Source organism: Gnatocerus cornutus, chromosome 8 (genome assembly GCF_029298725.1).
Source record: "Gnatocerus cornutus isolate USDA-ARS CGAHR chromosome 8, icGnaCorn1.1, whole genome shotgun sequence".
NCBI lineage: Eukaryota > Metazoa > Arthropoda > Insecta > Coleoptera > Tenebrionidae > Gnatocerus > Gnatocerus cornutus.
This window is the reverse complement of record NC_142240.1, coordinates 13,977,153-13,994,065: the sequence shown is the minus strand read 5'-3', so window position 1 is coordinate 13,994,065 and position 16,913 is coordinate 13,977,153. Positions and strand designations below refer to the sequence as shown.

Sequence of the window (16,913 nt, the reverse complement as noted above, 5' to 3'; positions counted from 1 at the left end):
GAAGGGGAAGAATTTTCAACCCTCGAAAAATGATACTAGCTTGAGACAAGAAATATGCGGTATCCGGATACTGCGAGAATCCAGTTACTAATTTAGATACAATTAGTTGGCAATAATGCGGGCCTTAATTTATATTTAAGTTTGCTAGTAGCATATGTTGGTCTGAAATTACATCTTGCAGAAAATTTATGGGTCGAGTCCCCAGTGTTCTTCCTCCTCAGCAAAAAGTAATGCAGAAGCAGCAATTAACGGCGTTCGGAAAACACCTGACAAGAAACGCGTAAACGTTTAAAGCTACATGAAAATTCACTTCACATGCCAGTCACAATAGGTATTTGACCCAAAACCAACAAAGAACACAAATGTTTAATAGAGTTCACGTAAAACCACACAATGAAAGAGGCGGTGGAAACACGACACCAAAGGGACAAATATTAAAAAGTCTTGAAATGAATTAAAGAAATACCACCGCTGAGAAAAAACAGGAAGTTGATTGTAAGACGGTTTTCTAAACTACGAAATTCGATACCTCCCCGAAACATGCTCGGATTTTCTACCATCATAACCGAAATTTATCCTCACTGGTGGTAATTGAGTTAACGAAGACCGATGTGAGGTCATTTCAGCTGATTAAACGGTAATGACTCTCCAGCGATGGTCACTAATTTGTCAACTTGACACGATAAAAAACTATAAATATTAAGTGCCACGAAAGCAATTAAATTTGGCCCGAGACATCGAGAAAGTTTTTATTGACTTTGTTTTTGTCGGAATTCTTTCGGTTTACTTTACTATTCGGAAGCGGAACTCTGGACAACTCCCACAGGATTACCTTACAATTTCCTAAAATTTAATTTCATAGCCCTTCCAATTCGGTTTATGAAATTACATTCAGCCGCATTACCATATCTAATGTCGCTCTAGGCTTTAAACAGAGTTACAGTGTCTTTTAAATTAAGTGGAGATTCTGTTTTACATGATAGATAAAAATAAACGCGTTACGACCAATAAAATCGAAACAGAAACGCTTCCCTTCGAATTTAACTAATTGGAAATAAATTCGGGGGCACGTTTCAGGGATTATTTTAATAAAAATGCAGTAATGAAAAAATGCGGAATTTATTTTCGCGGTTTAATAGTTCGAAGTATCGCAGAATTTGTAATTTCAGCGAAAATAATAATTCGAGTCCTCGTCACTCGACTCTGGAATTACAGCCAGTGTCATACTCCTGTATTATTTAAATATAATTTTCCGCGTTTTTCACAAGTGAATTACGTCCCGGTTTACAAGTCCTGAAGCAAGAAATGAGATAGAAGGAAATCTTTTAAACCACTTTATTACAGTTGGCGGATTTTTCGGAATGAAACAAAAGCAATTAAAAAACGACGAACTTGCCAGATTTTCCGATAGAAGAACAATCGAAAACAGTTCCCAGTGTGAAAGCCCTAAAACATGTTACATATTAATCTAGCGGTTGGTGTTCGTCAAAGTTTGTATCTCTGCCTGATAACGCTGAAGGTAACTGTTATTATTAAGGATAAGCTAATTTTAAACCACTTAGCTGCGGCGGCTGCTCCCTCTAAATAAACAGGTTAGAAAAATACAACAGTGGTCAAGTTTCGATTTAAAAACCTCTCCTGAATTTCAATGAGTTCTTCATCAGGTGAACGTCAGGGAATTTAGTCCTGCTTGTGAATATCCTAATCCTGCAAAGATTTAAACGCGTATACTCCCCCCTATTTGTCTTAGGCTGGCCATACATTCCAAGATTTAAAGTTATCTCCTTCCGAAAAATCCCAAAAGTCAAGTGTAGGTGAACGCAACGTCTTTTGTCAAGATACAGTTAAGAGCGCAGCATCCCTTTCATGGCATCTGGCTTGTATATGTTTTTAAGAGCCCGGAACAGCTCCTGGTTAAGATATTCGTCAGTTCAAATAAATATTTACACAGTAGCTGCATGCGAGGTTGATCCAAAAACCAATAAATTCGCCACATTGCAGGAATTTTGAAGGGTTGTTTGTGCACAAGTCAAGGTGAGGTAATTTCGCCAGAGGGTATAATGCGACCGTTAGTGCAACCCCCGGAGGAGTATTCCCTCCCCCACGATGTACTTATTTTGCCCTTACCTGTCTGGATGCAACATTTATGTGTTTTTTTATGGTCCAATTACTGAGAACACGACTGAACGTCTTAACTACGAAGGGAGATGTCTAATCCTAATCTCTACTTGTTAATGAAAGACCAGGGAACTTTGAAAATAACAAGTTGCACGGAAAAAAACATAATCTCGACTGATTGCAAAAATACTGTCTTATTCTCCCATTAAATCAGACTTTAAGGAAAATTTCCACTCTTGATTTCATTTCCTCTTCGATTTTTTATCGCCGCCTTATCCCTTCAAAACACCACGAAAACGAAATAAAGAAGACAACAGCTTCCACAAAGTTAATTTTTCCTGGGAAAATGAATTGCTTTTTATCTTATTGGGTTCTCTTGTGGTTACAGAACAGACTATTACGAAATATTTTTTCGATTATTCTAAAATCTCATTTCGAGGCTGTCTGATTTGAGTTACCGAAAATCGATGGAAGGACCTGTTCCGAATGTAGAATCAGTAAATTAATTATCAGCGATAATTAAAAAGGATTGTGAATGCACTCGCGAATATTTCGGTCTCACCGTTATCTCACGCGGGTAATGAGAAAAGTTTTTCATGTTTTAATGAATTCTTTGTTTTAATTAATGGTAAACCCTTGTAGATTTTTACACAGTTAAATGTGATACGAAGTTTATGATTGATTTAGAACGCCCAAAGCGGATCTTGTCAACGAACGCGTGTATTTATAAGGGAATGAATAATTAAGGAATTCCTACAATAGCTTGTGCATCCAATTTAAACAATATTCATTAATGGAATTAAGCGGAAACGAGCAATTAAAACAATGAAACAGTTTATTTTTACTTGGGAAGAGGTTGTTTCCACACAGCTGAAAACAAGTGTTGTTGACAGTTAAAATCATCCCATGCATCAGAGGGGGAGTCCCGATTTATCTCTAATATCAGACGGGAGATATTACTTTTACCAAACAATGCAGAAACTAGTTTCTAAGTGCGTGGTCGACAACTGTCGGCAACTTCCCCACAGATCTGCAAAGTTGACGCGCTTCATCTCAGAGTCCCATTTGACCTCGCCATTTCTAATTTTTATTAGCCACAATCAGTCCATCAAAGATAAAAGTAACACAATCCTCTTCTAAGGAGTCAACATCCGCTCGATGACACCTATCAAAGTAGATTAAGTTCAATGTAAAAGGAAGTCTGCTTTTACATGAAGATCAGTGACGCATAGAGGGAACAGAAGCCGAAAGTGCACTCTTAACAAATGACAGATGCACGAGATATAATTATAGAAGGAGATATAATTAAACGCAAGAGGTCGAGCTATGTTAAACTAGATCACGCATTGTGCGTGGAGCGGCCACTGACCGGGAAATTTGCATTTCCTTACAAAAATGTTGGCAGTTTTTGGTTGGTCTTAAAAATAAAAATTTCTAAAATTTATGACTACCGCTCTACAAGTTTGCAATTTGGTAGAGTCAATAAACGAGTCAAAATTAGTAACTTCCTAAAATTTCATTGCTGTTGCACTAAAATAATCAAAATTACGAATTTGAAGATGTTGGCACTTTTTGCTTGGCGTTGAAAATGAAAATTTCTAAAATTTGAGTCTTACGCTCAAGAATTTTGAAATTTGGTAGAGTTAATAAGCGACTCAAAGATAGTAATCTCCAGAAATTTCATTGTTGTGGCACTAAAATTACGAAAAATACAAATTTTAGCAAAAAATGTTGGCAATTTTTGCTTGGTCTTCGAAATAAAAATTTCTAAAATTTAAGTTTTTCGCTTAACAATTTTGAAATTTGATAGAATTGATAAACGACTCAGATATACTAATTTCCCGAAATTTCATTGTTGTGGCACCGAAATTACGAAAAATACGAATTTTAGCATTTTAAAATAAAAATTTCTAAAATTTGACCCTTCCGCTCTACAATTTTGCAATTTAGTAGAGTTAACAAAGAACTCAAAAATGGTATCTTCCCTGAAAACGAGAAAGAAGGCATTCGCCATTTTCAGTTTTCCCTCCCCCCCAAATCCTGTTATGCGTTAATTTCGTAATAATGATCATCGTGTTTATCACCACCTGTCCCATTTAATCCACCCACATTATCCCGACACCTAACTGACCGTTAATTAGCAGCGAGGGAAATGTGATGGACTACTAATGATGCTAAATCTAAACGAGAAATTTATTCGGCCCCGGCAGCCACGAAAATTGAATAAAAAAGCAGCACGCGCTTTTCTATGATTAAAGCCATATAATGACATTTTTTGTGATCAATACCATTCAGGATGCGGAATTAAACCTAAATTTTTCAACAGCCAAGAGCTTTCGGTTAAATTTGGTGAAGTGATAATGGCAGTTAGTATTTCACGAAAGCCGGAAAACAGATCAGGTTATTGGGAATCTGTCATCGGGAAAAACAATTAGATTACAACCCTTCTGGTTAGCACAGGTTATGATGTATCAAAAATATCAATAAAAGAAATGACTTGGTTTGACGGGGCGAATGGGAGATACGAAATTGATCACATCGAAACCATTTCTAATTTCGTGTTAAACCGCGTAATTTGTTTTTAGGTCTATTTACATTTCTCCCAAGAAAAAACACCAAATTTATGAATACTCCTCGACCCATGCACGCCGCCTTCAAGTTATTATCATCCATAATGGAATAAGATATACCGTTTCTTACCTCCTTAATTTAAAACGTGAATCAAGCTATAATTTGTAAGTCGAGGCAAAGCTAATACGAATTCATGTATTCAGCTTTTCCTGCCTTAAAAATGTGAAGGAAAAACATCACCGCAGAAATACACTTTAAAACTTTGAAAAATGCGGCAAGTGTTCCCACAGTTCGCCGTGAGAAACGATCGCATTCATAAAAGTATAACGAATTGTTGGTTGCATATGTAGGTTAATATAAACAAAATTATGAAAAGAATTTACTCTTCTGCGGCAAAGTATACACCATTTCCGTCTTTATTAAAGACGTGAAGAAAGCTCTACTTGGATTCAAAGCGCACAAAAAATGTTGATTCAACATGTAAGCAATAAAAAGTGGTTTGCTATAAATTACTCATGACATGTGTGGTGTAAAATGTCACTTCATCACGTCTCGGGAGAAAAAAATTATTAAGAGAGTCGTTAAAAATTCAAATAAAGACACAAGTTGTGACCAATTTACCGAAGTTAAGTGGAAAGAAAAAGTCGAATTATTTATTCATGCGGAACCACGATACCAGCCCCTGAGAACGGTCAATATTCTAACTATTCTAACAAAGATCCTTTTTATGAACGCTCCTCGCAACTTCAAACGCAGTTTTTTCGGAAATCTAAATTTATAAAGCTCCTTAGAAATAATTACAACTAAGCTCACTGCGGATAGTGTAGCTTTAGAAGAACACAAAGCTGCACGAAACAAGTTGTTTTTAATTAATTTAATTATCTCGAGATTATGTTAGTACAGTTAAATTATGTGTGTCACTAGCATCATTAAATCAGCAAAAAGCAACCATATCTAAACTACTGTTATAATAAAACAAAAGTTCTCTCCAGGTGTGACGATCAGTCGTGCTTATTTTCGTCTAATCTTGGAAAATTTATTCAACTGTGGCGAAAAAACGAAGTGGCCGACCCAATTTTTTTGATCCATGAATGGCTAAAATGTTATCTTATGCTAATGTAATCTGGACTACTTTTAATGAAGCAACCTTAATTAAAACGTCTCAGTATACATCTCTCCCAAAAACCTAAGAATAGTTGCGTTCCTATAAATTTAAAAGTAATCTGGAAGCGCACTAAATCGAGCTCGGTTTCGGCAATTAGAGATATTAGTAGGGATTTAAAGGGTCCACCGCGTTAATTCAGCGCTTTAGAACATATTTTCACCGCGAAACTAAACAAAAAGTTGCATTTTTGCGACTGAGAACAATAATTTTCCGAGATTTGTCGGATGCTAACACATTTCTCGACAGCTTTGAAATTTAGCACCGGTACAACCTGCAGCTACGTTTTGCACTTGTTGCACTGATAAGACCACACAATCTCCAAACATTATAACCCAAACAAAATGAAATCGCACAGGTCGAGATAATGATAACGTTATCACGGATCGATTTTTAGAAATTCCACCTTTGTTACTCGACTTTCTCACAATTTACATGCATGACTCTCCTCGATATAGAAAGGAGAAAAAAATCTGGAAACATGCCAGTGATGGTCGTAAGTTTTTCAATTTTATCAGTTGACAAGGGAAAGGAGGCCCCCCATAGTCTGATCCATTTCCATGTTACATTTATAAAGTAAAATTTCCCGAAACATGTATCTTCTATGAGTAATATCATGTAGACATATTAAACCTGAGTCCATTTCCCGGATTAAATTGTTTACGGACGAAAATCCCGCCGAATTTGCTGCTTGGTTTCGTCACAGTTGATGCATTTAAATGCGAGGGTAATGTCCATTTTGCTATCCTGTCTGACCTAGTAAAACAGCAGGTGCGGGAAATTTATAACAACATATTGGATGTCCTGATAAATCACACGTTCGATCACAAAAATTGCGGTCTGTAACGGGAAAAAATTACACAAGAAATGGGACTTCGACATCCATTTCGAGAGAGTAGTTTCCACGATCGGAGATGATAAACACAATAAAATATAGTAAACAAACCACACAACCTTTTGAGTAAAGAATGTTAAAATCTGACTAAACAGCACCTCTCTAATTAACTCCGACAATATTTACGCTTTAATTTGGTTACTTTCATCCACGAAATTGGTTTTCTCATCAGCCATAGAATTGGTATCAATATTTATTGATAACTGGATTTTCTGTGGCCTCATAAATTCAACTGATTTCAGTATTCATACGAGACAAATCCGAGTTTCATTCATATTTCATTTTTAACTCTTATCTTAACTATTATCAACAGAACATAAATAATTTGAGGGAAAAGAAACATTGCCAAGATATATTTCAAGTTCAGCTTCGCAAATAATAAAGCTGTAATCGACGTAATAACTGTATAAACCAGCTCTTAGCTATGTATAAAATGGGGCATTAAAAAGAAGGGAACTGGGTAAACCGGATGTCTTCTCCGAAACAAAAACTCTTTCCGCAGTCGTTACGAAAATGTAAATGAACAGCAAAAATCCCCCACGATGGCAATTTTCGAATTAATTACGTCGACCAAAAATTTTAATACTGAGAGTTTGGTGTGCCGTCGTATATCTCCAGCTTCAGAACAAACGTGCATATTTCTGTTTTATTTACCTTTTTGGGTTCTTGGATAGAGTCCAGAAGTTTTTGTACCTGGATAAATATAGCGAGGGTGTGTGAAGGTCATTTTACGTGGTTTTCCAGAGCTCTGGAAAATATTCCGGGAACCTGGAGTTAATTGAAACTGGCGATATTTTCAGTGTTCTTTTGAGGGCTGTATTTTAAAGCGTGCCAAGAATATTATCTCATTTTTATGGCTTTTAATCCTCATTTTGGCAAAAAAAGTTGAAAATAAAGGTGAAGGAGAAGAGAATTTTCTTTATTTTTTTAATTGGTTAAAATTTAATTTGTCGAAAAGCTTTTGCGTGTAAATCGATCCAAATATCGTATCACTAAATTTTTCTTTTTTACCGAGCCATGACAAGCTCCAGAACTTTCCCAACAGTTTGAAATATCAGTAATGCATGTTTCCGTTCGATTTGCTTTTGTAGCTGTGTAGTCATATTTCTTTACATCTAAATTCTCCATGAATATTGCACATTACATTCAAAGCAAACCTATACACACATTACACTAATTACTCACGTAATTAAGTCCAAAACATTTTGCATACATCTAAAACGGAAATGCTGATACTTCATTACCATGAATATCATATCTACACCTTTGTCAGTGGCGGAATTAATTCAAAATAGAGAAAAAGCATTTTCAAACGTTGCAGAAATGTTTATCTTTCTAGTTCGAGATGCGACGAAAAGTCAATATTTTTGTAGATATTTTCTTTGCGGTATCAGCGCGATAGAATCAATTTATTCATTCGTTTGGTAAAAAGTTGTTGTTCTTTGTTCATGCTTTATTACTGTACACACAATAATGCAATTAAGAACAACCGATAATTTTCTTTGTTAATGAGCTAACCGTCTGATCCTTTTTACACGGAATTGCCATTATAGTTTCACTTTTGCGTTCCCCGCCCTCACTATTAACGAGCATGTAAAAATTTCACCGAGACTTTAAATTATGTGAATATAAAAATGTTGGCTGATTTATAGGACAAAGTCTTTTATCCTCTTCATTAGTAAACAGAACGTATTTGAAGGGGGAAATTCGGAAAAATTGCAGGCACGTGACGCAGTTTTTAAAACGGGACTGTTTAGTATTTACGATTACACATTGAATAAAATTCAATTGTGACGTAGCGTCATTTATTCAAAAACTCGATCCTTGTTTTAATGTTATAATTCAATTCTTTTGTTGATGCTCTGTATTCTCCTATCGCGTCCTCTAATCTCATCAAAGACTTCAGCTTGATTCATTATAGCATTTCGAGATGGATGATGAAATTACGACGGAATAAACTTTGGAAAATCATCAGCAGGGAAAATATAAGCCCCATCACGGTTTTTCAAAGCTAAGAGTTTACGAGTAATAAAACCGATTAGTCAAAAATGTTTATTTAGAGAAGGGTCGTTAAAGTTTTAACAGCTTTACCTACATGATATCATGAAATATTTACAAAAATGTTCGGTTTGTGGTATTTAAATGGCTTTGATGTACGTGTTGAGTGCAGATTTTCAGGTTTCAAGAAATATTTTCTTATTCTATCGAGTTCTCACGTCTAGGTTCACAGGTCATAAAACAATAATCTGGAAGGTTTACGATGCCAAGTATTGAACGAGTTTTAAGAAAAGCACGTTCCCTGATCTTTTACCTGGTTCCTTTCTTTTCACACAAGCTTCCAAGGTGTGACACCGTAACCTTAAACAAATTAACAGACGAAAGCTAATGGTTGTTGGGGTAATTTACAACAAGAACGTGACACTTCACCCTCCGTTGGTATTAAAACCAAATTCCAAACCCAAAAAAAAATTCTGCGAAAACCGAAATAAAACCCCACAGATTTTAATTAATATGTTACCATATAACCGAGGGATATTAACGTCAAACCTTCGTTACGCACGCTAGATGATCTATAATTGGATTTAACTCCATGGCTGTTTAAAATAATAAACCCAGAAAACTCAGTTCGAGTTCGGTCAAACAATTTTACTAGAAATACACAGAGAACTTGGATGAAACGCAAAAAACAGGTGTTTTTTATTATGTTGGTACAACACGGGAATTTTCCAGGGCAAGTCTCGCCTCATCACTACACTTTACATGCAAATTTCTTTGCAAAAAAGCAATCTATCCCTGTACGTAGTGGGGCCGATGAGTGCACTCTCTATCGATATTAAAGGCAGCTACATGACGTCCTTTGAAATCTTATCTGCACAACGGAAAGTATATAGAAAAACTCCAATCTCATCACCGACCCAAACGAAAAAATAATTCTCTTTTACAGACGGATGAGCAATGATTCCTGAGTGGCCGACTTTAGATTTCACAGGTGATAACACGGCGGTGGCTGAAAGTCCAAATGCGGGCATAATGGACGGATCTGGAGGCATATTTGGGCCCACAAGGGCGGTTTTACAAAAAGTTACATTGTGGAGATTCCACGTCTATCATTCGGGCTAAACCGTTCCAAAGGACGGATTTTATAAACTTTTGCACGCAAATCAACAATTTGAAGAAGCATCTTCATCAACCATCAAATCTATGGTGGTTCTGGAAAATCTGCTAGCTATCGAGAATATGAATAATAGATATAAAAAAACACTGCATATTTTGTTCCTACCTATATGCCCTATTTTCCTGATGCTGAAGCATATTTTCCGCCGCTTAATCATGAAATATGAAATGGCGCCAGTCTGAAAAATTCTCTTCTCCCAACAACCACGAAGCATATCTAGACATTTCCATTAAAAATGTAAGTATCGTTATACCAAACACTGTGCAGTCTTAATTCATGGCCTAATCCCTCAGATTATCGCCAGATTTTCCCGTTGGCTTCAGCGCCTCATTAAATATGCACGTAATAACTCAGCTCCACATTACCAAATGGCTTTTTCAAATTTACGCCAAACAAGCGCCGTGAATAATTTAATCCGTTCGTTTACAATGTGTGCAAATGATTGAAATAAATGAGAAACGTCGTAAAATGTAGAGAGTCATACATCAAACTTTTCGGCACTCGTGTTAATATTAAACAAATCCCTTTCCGTTTCAGGTGATTAAGTGTGGTATGTCGATGGTCTGGAATTTACCCTCAAATTTGTCATCTCAAGGTTAGCAGTGCCACATGTGACGGGAAGTTATCTCGACGCAAAAAATCTGGCTTTCATCTCTTGTTCGGGGAGAGAATAAAAGTTTCCAATTCAAATCTCATTTTTCCATCTTGTGAACTTCATGCTAATAGTGAGAGACTTTTCCAATCGATTCGTGTATAGCAAATTGCACGAAGTTTTGAACATAATTAGAAATCAGTTGGCAAATAACCACAGTGTCAAGCTCCATACTACCGTTTAATCATACACAAATTGGTTGCATTTGAATGCACTGGGAAGCTGTCGAATTTACTAACCCAAATGGAAATCAGGGAGCTTCGGGAAATTTCCCTCGCAAAGATAACGTTTTTCACTTCCGGTTCTCAAAATCACAATAAATAATTTCCGTGCGAGATAATTAGGCGTGTGCCTAGATGTGGAACAGACAAAAATAGCTGAGACATTTCCATCATGATCACAAGAGCTGAAATTTGCATTCAAATGAGAGTTCAGTGTTACATTTTTTCTTTTAGGAGCTATTTAAAACGTGTTCTGCTTTTAACGAAAGGAAGTCGCAAGTCACAAGACACACATTTTCTGGATCAAATTTTGCTGCACTTCTTTAGCTTGTCTAATTTAACAAAATCGCGTCACACTATTTTTCCTCGGCGCATAAACTCGTCTTTTACGAGAGCGAAGCTTCAAATTTGACTATAAGTTCGATCGTGAGCATAAAAGCTCAAATTTTATGCGTTTTCATTACAAGGGCGTTCTTTGAATCAACAAGAAAAAACGACGTAATCGAGAACAATACGTGAAATTGTAAACAGCCAAAATTAGGAACGGATCACAAAACACGAGAACATGCACTAGAAATTGAAACAATGTTCTGAATGCGTGAATTCCAACAGTGCGCTTCGAACAAAATAACTATTGATTTTATGCACCTCAGGTTTCGGGTTTAAAGTTAATTTCAAGTCAGAATGGCGAGAATTAGAAATTCGATGGAGACAGTGAAATAAATTTTGTTGTTGCGAATAGATGGAGAATTTAAGAGTTTATTGAAAAGTCAGAAAATCCAACATCCATCACGTGCTATAATAAATTAATGGGCATTTAAAGCTCGGTTACAGAGTTTGCATAGAATTATTCATTAGCATAATTAATTATAATATTAGCCTCTTTGATTTCCGTTCTGCGCTAATTTATGGTGGCTCCCGAAAACGCGAATTTATGTAGGTAGTTTTGGTAAAAATGAAGGAGCGGAGAATAATTTTATGGATTTTTTGACACGATTCCAATAAAGTGAAATCCACAACAAGCATGAAGAATGGCAAATTAACGAATCTAATGACAAGTTTCCATGGAGCCGAATGGTAAAAACTGCAACTAAAAATTCTTCTGCTAAATTCTCAGAACTCATTTTTGAGACTTAAATAGTTAGACCTCTTATTACTTCTTGATTGTATGCTAATGACCAATCTCTATTGTAATTAGCTAATTAATAATGCTAATGAGAGCCAAAAATTACAAGCATTCCAATCGGAATAAGAAATTAATTTCGAAAACTTTCACCAAATTGTTTCAGGGAAACAATGTGTTATTATTATCTTTTTTTATCATAAATTTTTTTGTGATTTTGAACCAGAATCTTCTGTACATAATAAGAAATTTGAGTGTTGATAAGTCCAGGAACAAGAAATTAAAACTTTAAGAAATAGGAGTGACGCTTAGTAGGCCGTAAGCATTTATTTTAAGTTGGCATCTCTGTTAATTATCGATTTTTGGTGGTATGCATGACAATTAATTGACCTAGTGGCTCATAAAAAGTCTTGCAATTTCTCGAAAAGACAAAAAACATTTTATTTAAATTGCGTCTCAAATTAATTTAATGGATTAAATAATTTTCTAGCACGGATACTGTAATAAAATACTGTTTTCATAAAATTCCCACATAAACAGATAAACGTAATATCTATTTCACCTTATCCCGATAATGAATCTCATTTTTATGACGCAACGAAATTCCCTAAATTATCTAAATTAAATTACAATCAAGCCAACAAAACGCCAAAGTGAGGTTAAGAACACCTAAACAAAGTCAAGTAATCTCAGGTGGCATTGCACAATAAACGGTTGACTCACCTGTTAAAGCCACAACAAACGTCAAAAACAGCTCCAAACACAGCATTCTGGATGAAAAAAGTCACTCTAGTCAATTATAAAAGTCAAAACAATCACTTTTTGCGAAAAAACGCATGAATGTTTGTACAAAACTTTGAAAAGTTTACGAAACTATGCGAATGAAAGAGAGAATAACAGTAACATCCTTGACGACCAACGCGCAACGACTGAACAAATTCCAGTTAGAATCGAGTAGGCAACCTGCTCGGCTTGATTCGCTGAGGATCGACTGTACTCGATTTTATTTAATTTGCTTGTTTATTTATTTACAGAACACTGTATTATCAATTATTAATTTCATTTGGAGTTGATTAATATGGCACAAAGCCCCAAAGACGTATTTGTATGATGTTAACGCAATGAAGAAAACAATGATCTCATTAACATTAAGATGAAGTAATTGAAGGTGATCGATAGTCTCGTTAAATTGAAAGATGAGGCTTTTGAATAGTGATAGAAGTTTCAGAACATATATGTATGTACTGTATAGTAAAAAGTTAAGTTACAGTTGGCCAACGATGGTTCAAAGGGTTCTAAAGAAGGAAATTTCACAGATCATTACCACGGAAAACTTGGATGACTTGGTACTAGTTCCAGGGACTGGGAGATAACTGTAAAGTCGTAAAATGCCCATTTTACACAGACACAGAGGCGGTTTTAGAAGATATATTTGTGTAAATTAATTAAACTCAAATATTCCCGAGGATACAATTTCCAAGCCGAATTAACTTCAAATTGAAGATTTTTACCGAATACGAATTTTTGAAAAAAATGCAACTTCCACCAGTTAAAAAGTGAAAATTTGTAGAATTTTTTATATTGTTTTTTCATTTTTTGCTAAGGGTTATTTAGGGAATTAAAATTTTTAACTGTAAGGACTTATTTGTACAGCATAATTAATTTAGTAAATCTCTGGTTTACGATGAGAATGTAAAAACCTCTAACAAAATTAAACAGGACTGTAAATTTAATCAAATAACGATACATATTTTATAGGTAAATTACAACACCCACCATTTCATTAGCAAAATTGTTTACTTCAAATTTATAAAATCATCATAACAAATTAAATAAATATTTATATTCCAGGGAATTAATTGTCTAACTACTTATTAACTCTGTTTAAAACGACGCCTTTGTTGCATGCATAATATTTAATAATACTCCAATTTTTAATGTATAACCTAAAACTGTAATCTTATATTTTCGACATCCATTCACCATGTAATTTAGAGACTTAGACCAAAATAAACACAATAACTGTCACTAGAAATATGGGCAAAATGTGCTCTTTTTGAATAGGGTAGGCTTATAAATCAAGAATAGGACTTTAAATTGTGTCCAGCTGTTATTAGGCTGACCATCTGATGGCCCGTTATTCCAACGTTGACAGTGTTGAACATGCAAATACTCGTAATCTCGCAAAGTCAATTTATGATCTATCTTTGTGTGCTACATTTGACGTGTTTTAAATGAATCTCAGGCGATTTCCGATCACTTTCCAGTTTGTTTCTCTTCGATTCGGTTCGTGTTAATTAACAAATAAATAAAAAGTTTTTCTCTTCGATTTGTTGTCAGCGCGACTGTGATTTGTTGAAATTATTCATCAGTAGAAACAAAATAGAAAAAAATCTAAAGACGCGTCACCTTTAAATAATTCAATTTTGAATTTTTTTCAGCAAAAAATTTAAAAAAAAACGCACCTATTTTATCACATTTTTCGTTTCGAAGTGATATTAGTAACCATCATATGATTTTTTATTGTATCGTAAAATTTTATTAATTTAACAGGCGGATTTATAATTAATTCAAAGTGTAAATTTGCAATAACAAATTTTGTTTTGACTAATTTATTTAGGTAGTGTTATAAAACAGACCTGCTGTAATTAATTTATCCAATTGCGATTAGGAAAAAAGTAACAGATTTTAGTACGCAGCGTAAAATTAACTTTATGCGAAAGATTAAATCTCCTTGCATGATCATGCAGGCAGGCAACTTTATAGTCTCTATAATTTTATGAATTAAATAAAAATATTCAGAAAGAATTGTGGATGGTGTAGAATATAATTTCCTGCCAATGTAAAATGCGCCACATCGTTTTCCACATTTTCTAAACACAAATTGAAAAAAACAATTATCCCAACAAACATCTGTGATTAAATAAGTAGGTACACATCGACCTGAACGCGAAATTTTACGAAATTCCCAAGTTCCAGCTCCGGGTAAACTTGAATATAAATAAATATTTACATATAAGATGATTAAATAGGATCCGGTATGTCGGATTAAATCAGTGTATTTGCACCTACCTGTATCCCAAATATGTGCGTTTCGTATGTACTTACATATTTGCCTGACTGAATTTTCCTCTCGAAATATTGCGATGATGTTCACTGCCATTATTTGAAGTAAATAAATGATATTTTAGAGACTCTGCCAGTCAACTGTTTCTTAAATAACCCGCGCCCTTATTTGTCATTTGTAAAAAATTCCCACCCTTATTAGTGCCAAACCATATCCATTCTCGAGTCAGCGTTATATTTCTCAACACTTCCATATCCATCAGTCTGCAACATCTCAAGGGACCGCAAACAACCGGAAGACTATCGAACGACTCAAGGAAGTTTAAAAACAGGGGAAATTCTATGACATACAATACAGATTAATCAGAGATCTGGTGGAATTGTGAATGACGTCATCTACAATAAACCACTTTAAGATCGTTTAAGCGATCAGTCCACACCCTGTAAGGAAAAATGAGAACGCTTCCTGACCGAGTTAATTTAGCTGCAAGGACGTATCTTGATAATGGTGTCTGCAGCACAGGGTGGTTCACCCTTATTGACCCATGTATGGCTTTTAAGCTCTCAGAACCTCTAATTGTTCACTTCTCTCTAAAGCTTTTATGTTACAGTGCGGTGCATAGTATAATTGAATTTCTTGGACAATCTGTCTTTAATCTACAAATTTAAAAGGAAGATTCTATTAGTGCTTCCGTGTCGCCGTAGATCGAGCACTTACTTGAAATAAAGCGTGCGAATCTGACAGAGCAGGGAGAGATCTGTATTTCATAAAGTCAATATTGCCAATATCGTATGAATAATACATTTGCACCAAATTCGAAATGTCAGTTACCAAGCGATTTCCACTGACCTTAGAAGATGGACGTACTTTATGGAGTGCTCTACATTCTAAGAAACATGAATTTACTTTTCATTCGACTTCTTGAAAATTCTGAAACTTTGCCAAATATCACTCGTATCTCGTTTGTTCGAATAAACGCTATAACATGTAAAGCTCACAATAAACAGAACAAGTCATTTTATTGACAGGATTTACTCTAAATAAAATTGTTGACACGCCCGCGCCCTGCTATGAAAAATGCAAGCACGCAAATAAAATAAATACAATTCTCAACAGTTGATTCTCTTCAAACTAGAAACCTAAAAAAATATTTACGTTGCGTTGGAACTATTTTTAAAAACTTAAAAGTTGTTTATTAACGATGTCGAAATTAAATTTCGGTTTTATTATTTATAGCGAGCATTTTCACTCCGAACAAATATAATAATAAAATCACTGAATAGATGCAATGCACAAGTTTTGATTACATATTTCAGCAACATGTTTATGTTTCATATTAATTATAGTTTGGTTATAAAATACGCAGCGACTCGTAAATTGGAAATTGTTTTCACATTAGTTTATTTCGATTTGAGTAAAAATAAAAAAAAGTTTGTATGTTTCCTATTCAAAGAGAATTATGTACAACTAAAACCGACGTCAATGTGTTTTTTATTTATAATAAATTACACAAAATGCATGCCGCATCAATGACTGTCATATTTTATAAATAAACAAATTATACAGTGCACATTCCGCAATCCAGGAAAATCCAAAAATTCTCTGAACAATCTATAGAGTATGGAGTGGTAGCCAAGTGGAATCTCAAGAGATATGAAGCGACGAGGTAAAGAGAGGGTTTAAAAGAATCTCAAGAATCTAAAGAATACAAAGAGTGCAAAGAAAATAACAGGATAACAATCTGTAGGTAAAGTTGAGATCCTAGAAAAATATTAAAGTTCGAAAAAGTTCAGAGATTTGTGTCTTCAGTGATATTTTATGAATTTTGTTGCGTAGAATCCGATGTTGCATATTCCTATTTCAAAAATTATTTTCTGTTGATAAAAATACATACTAAATCTCCCGGATTTTTAAGCGTATCTGTTTAAG

At 34.8% G+C, this 16,913-nt stretch overlaps 1 protein-coding gene across 4 annotated transcripts in view; it reads right to left on the bottom strand.

The window, feature by feature from the left end:
- Positions 1-12,857, bottom strand: part of Fas2 (neural cell adhesion molecule fasciclin 2) — an 80,027-nt gene extending 67,170 nt beyond the window's left edge. For all 4 annotated transcript variants that reach the window (XM_088043552.1, XM_088043553.1, XM_088043554.1 and 1 more), the window contains exon 1: positions 12,641-12,857. In XM_088043552.1, the coding sequence (XP_087899678.1) occupies positions 12,641-12,686 (46 nt within the window). In that variant the 5' untranslated portion in view covers positions 12,687-12,857. The remainder of the gene's footprint in view (positions 1-12,640) is intronic.
- Between the last annotated feature and the right edge of the window lie 4,056 nt (positions 12,858-16,913).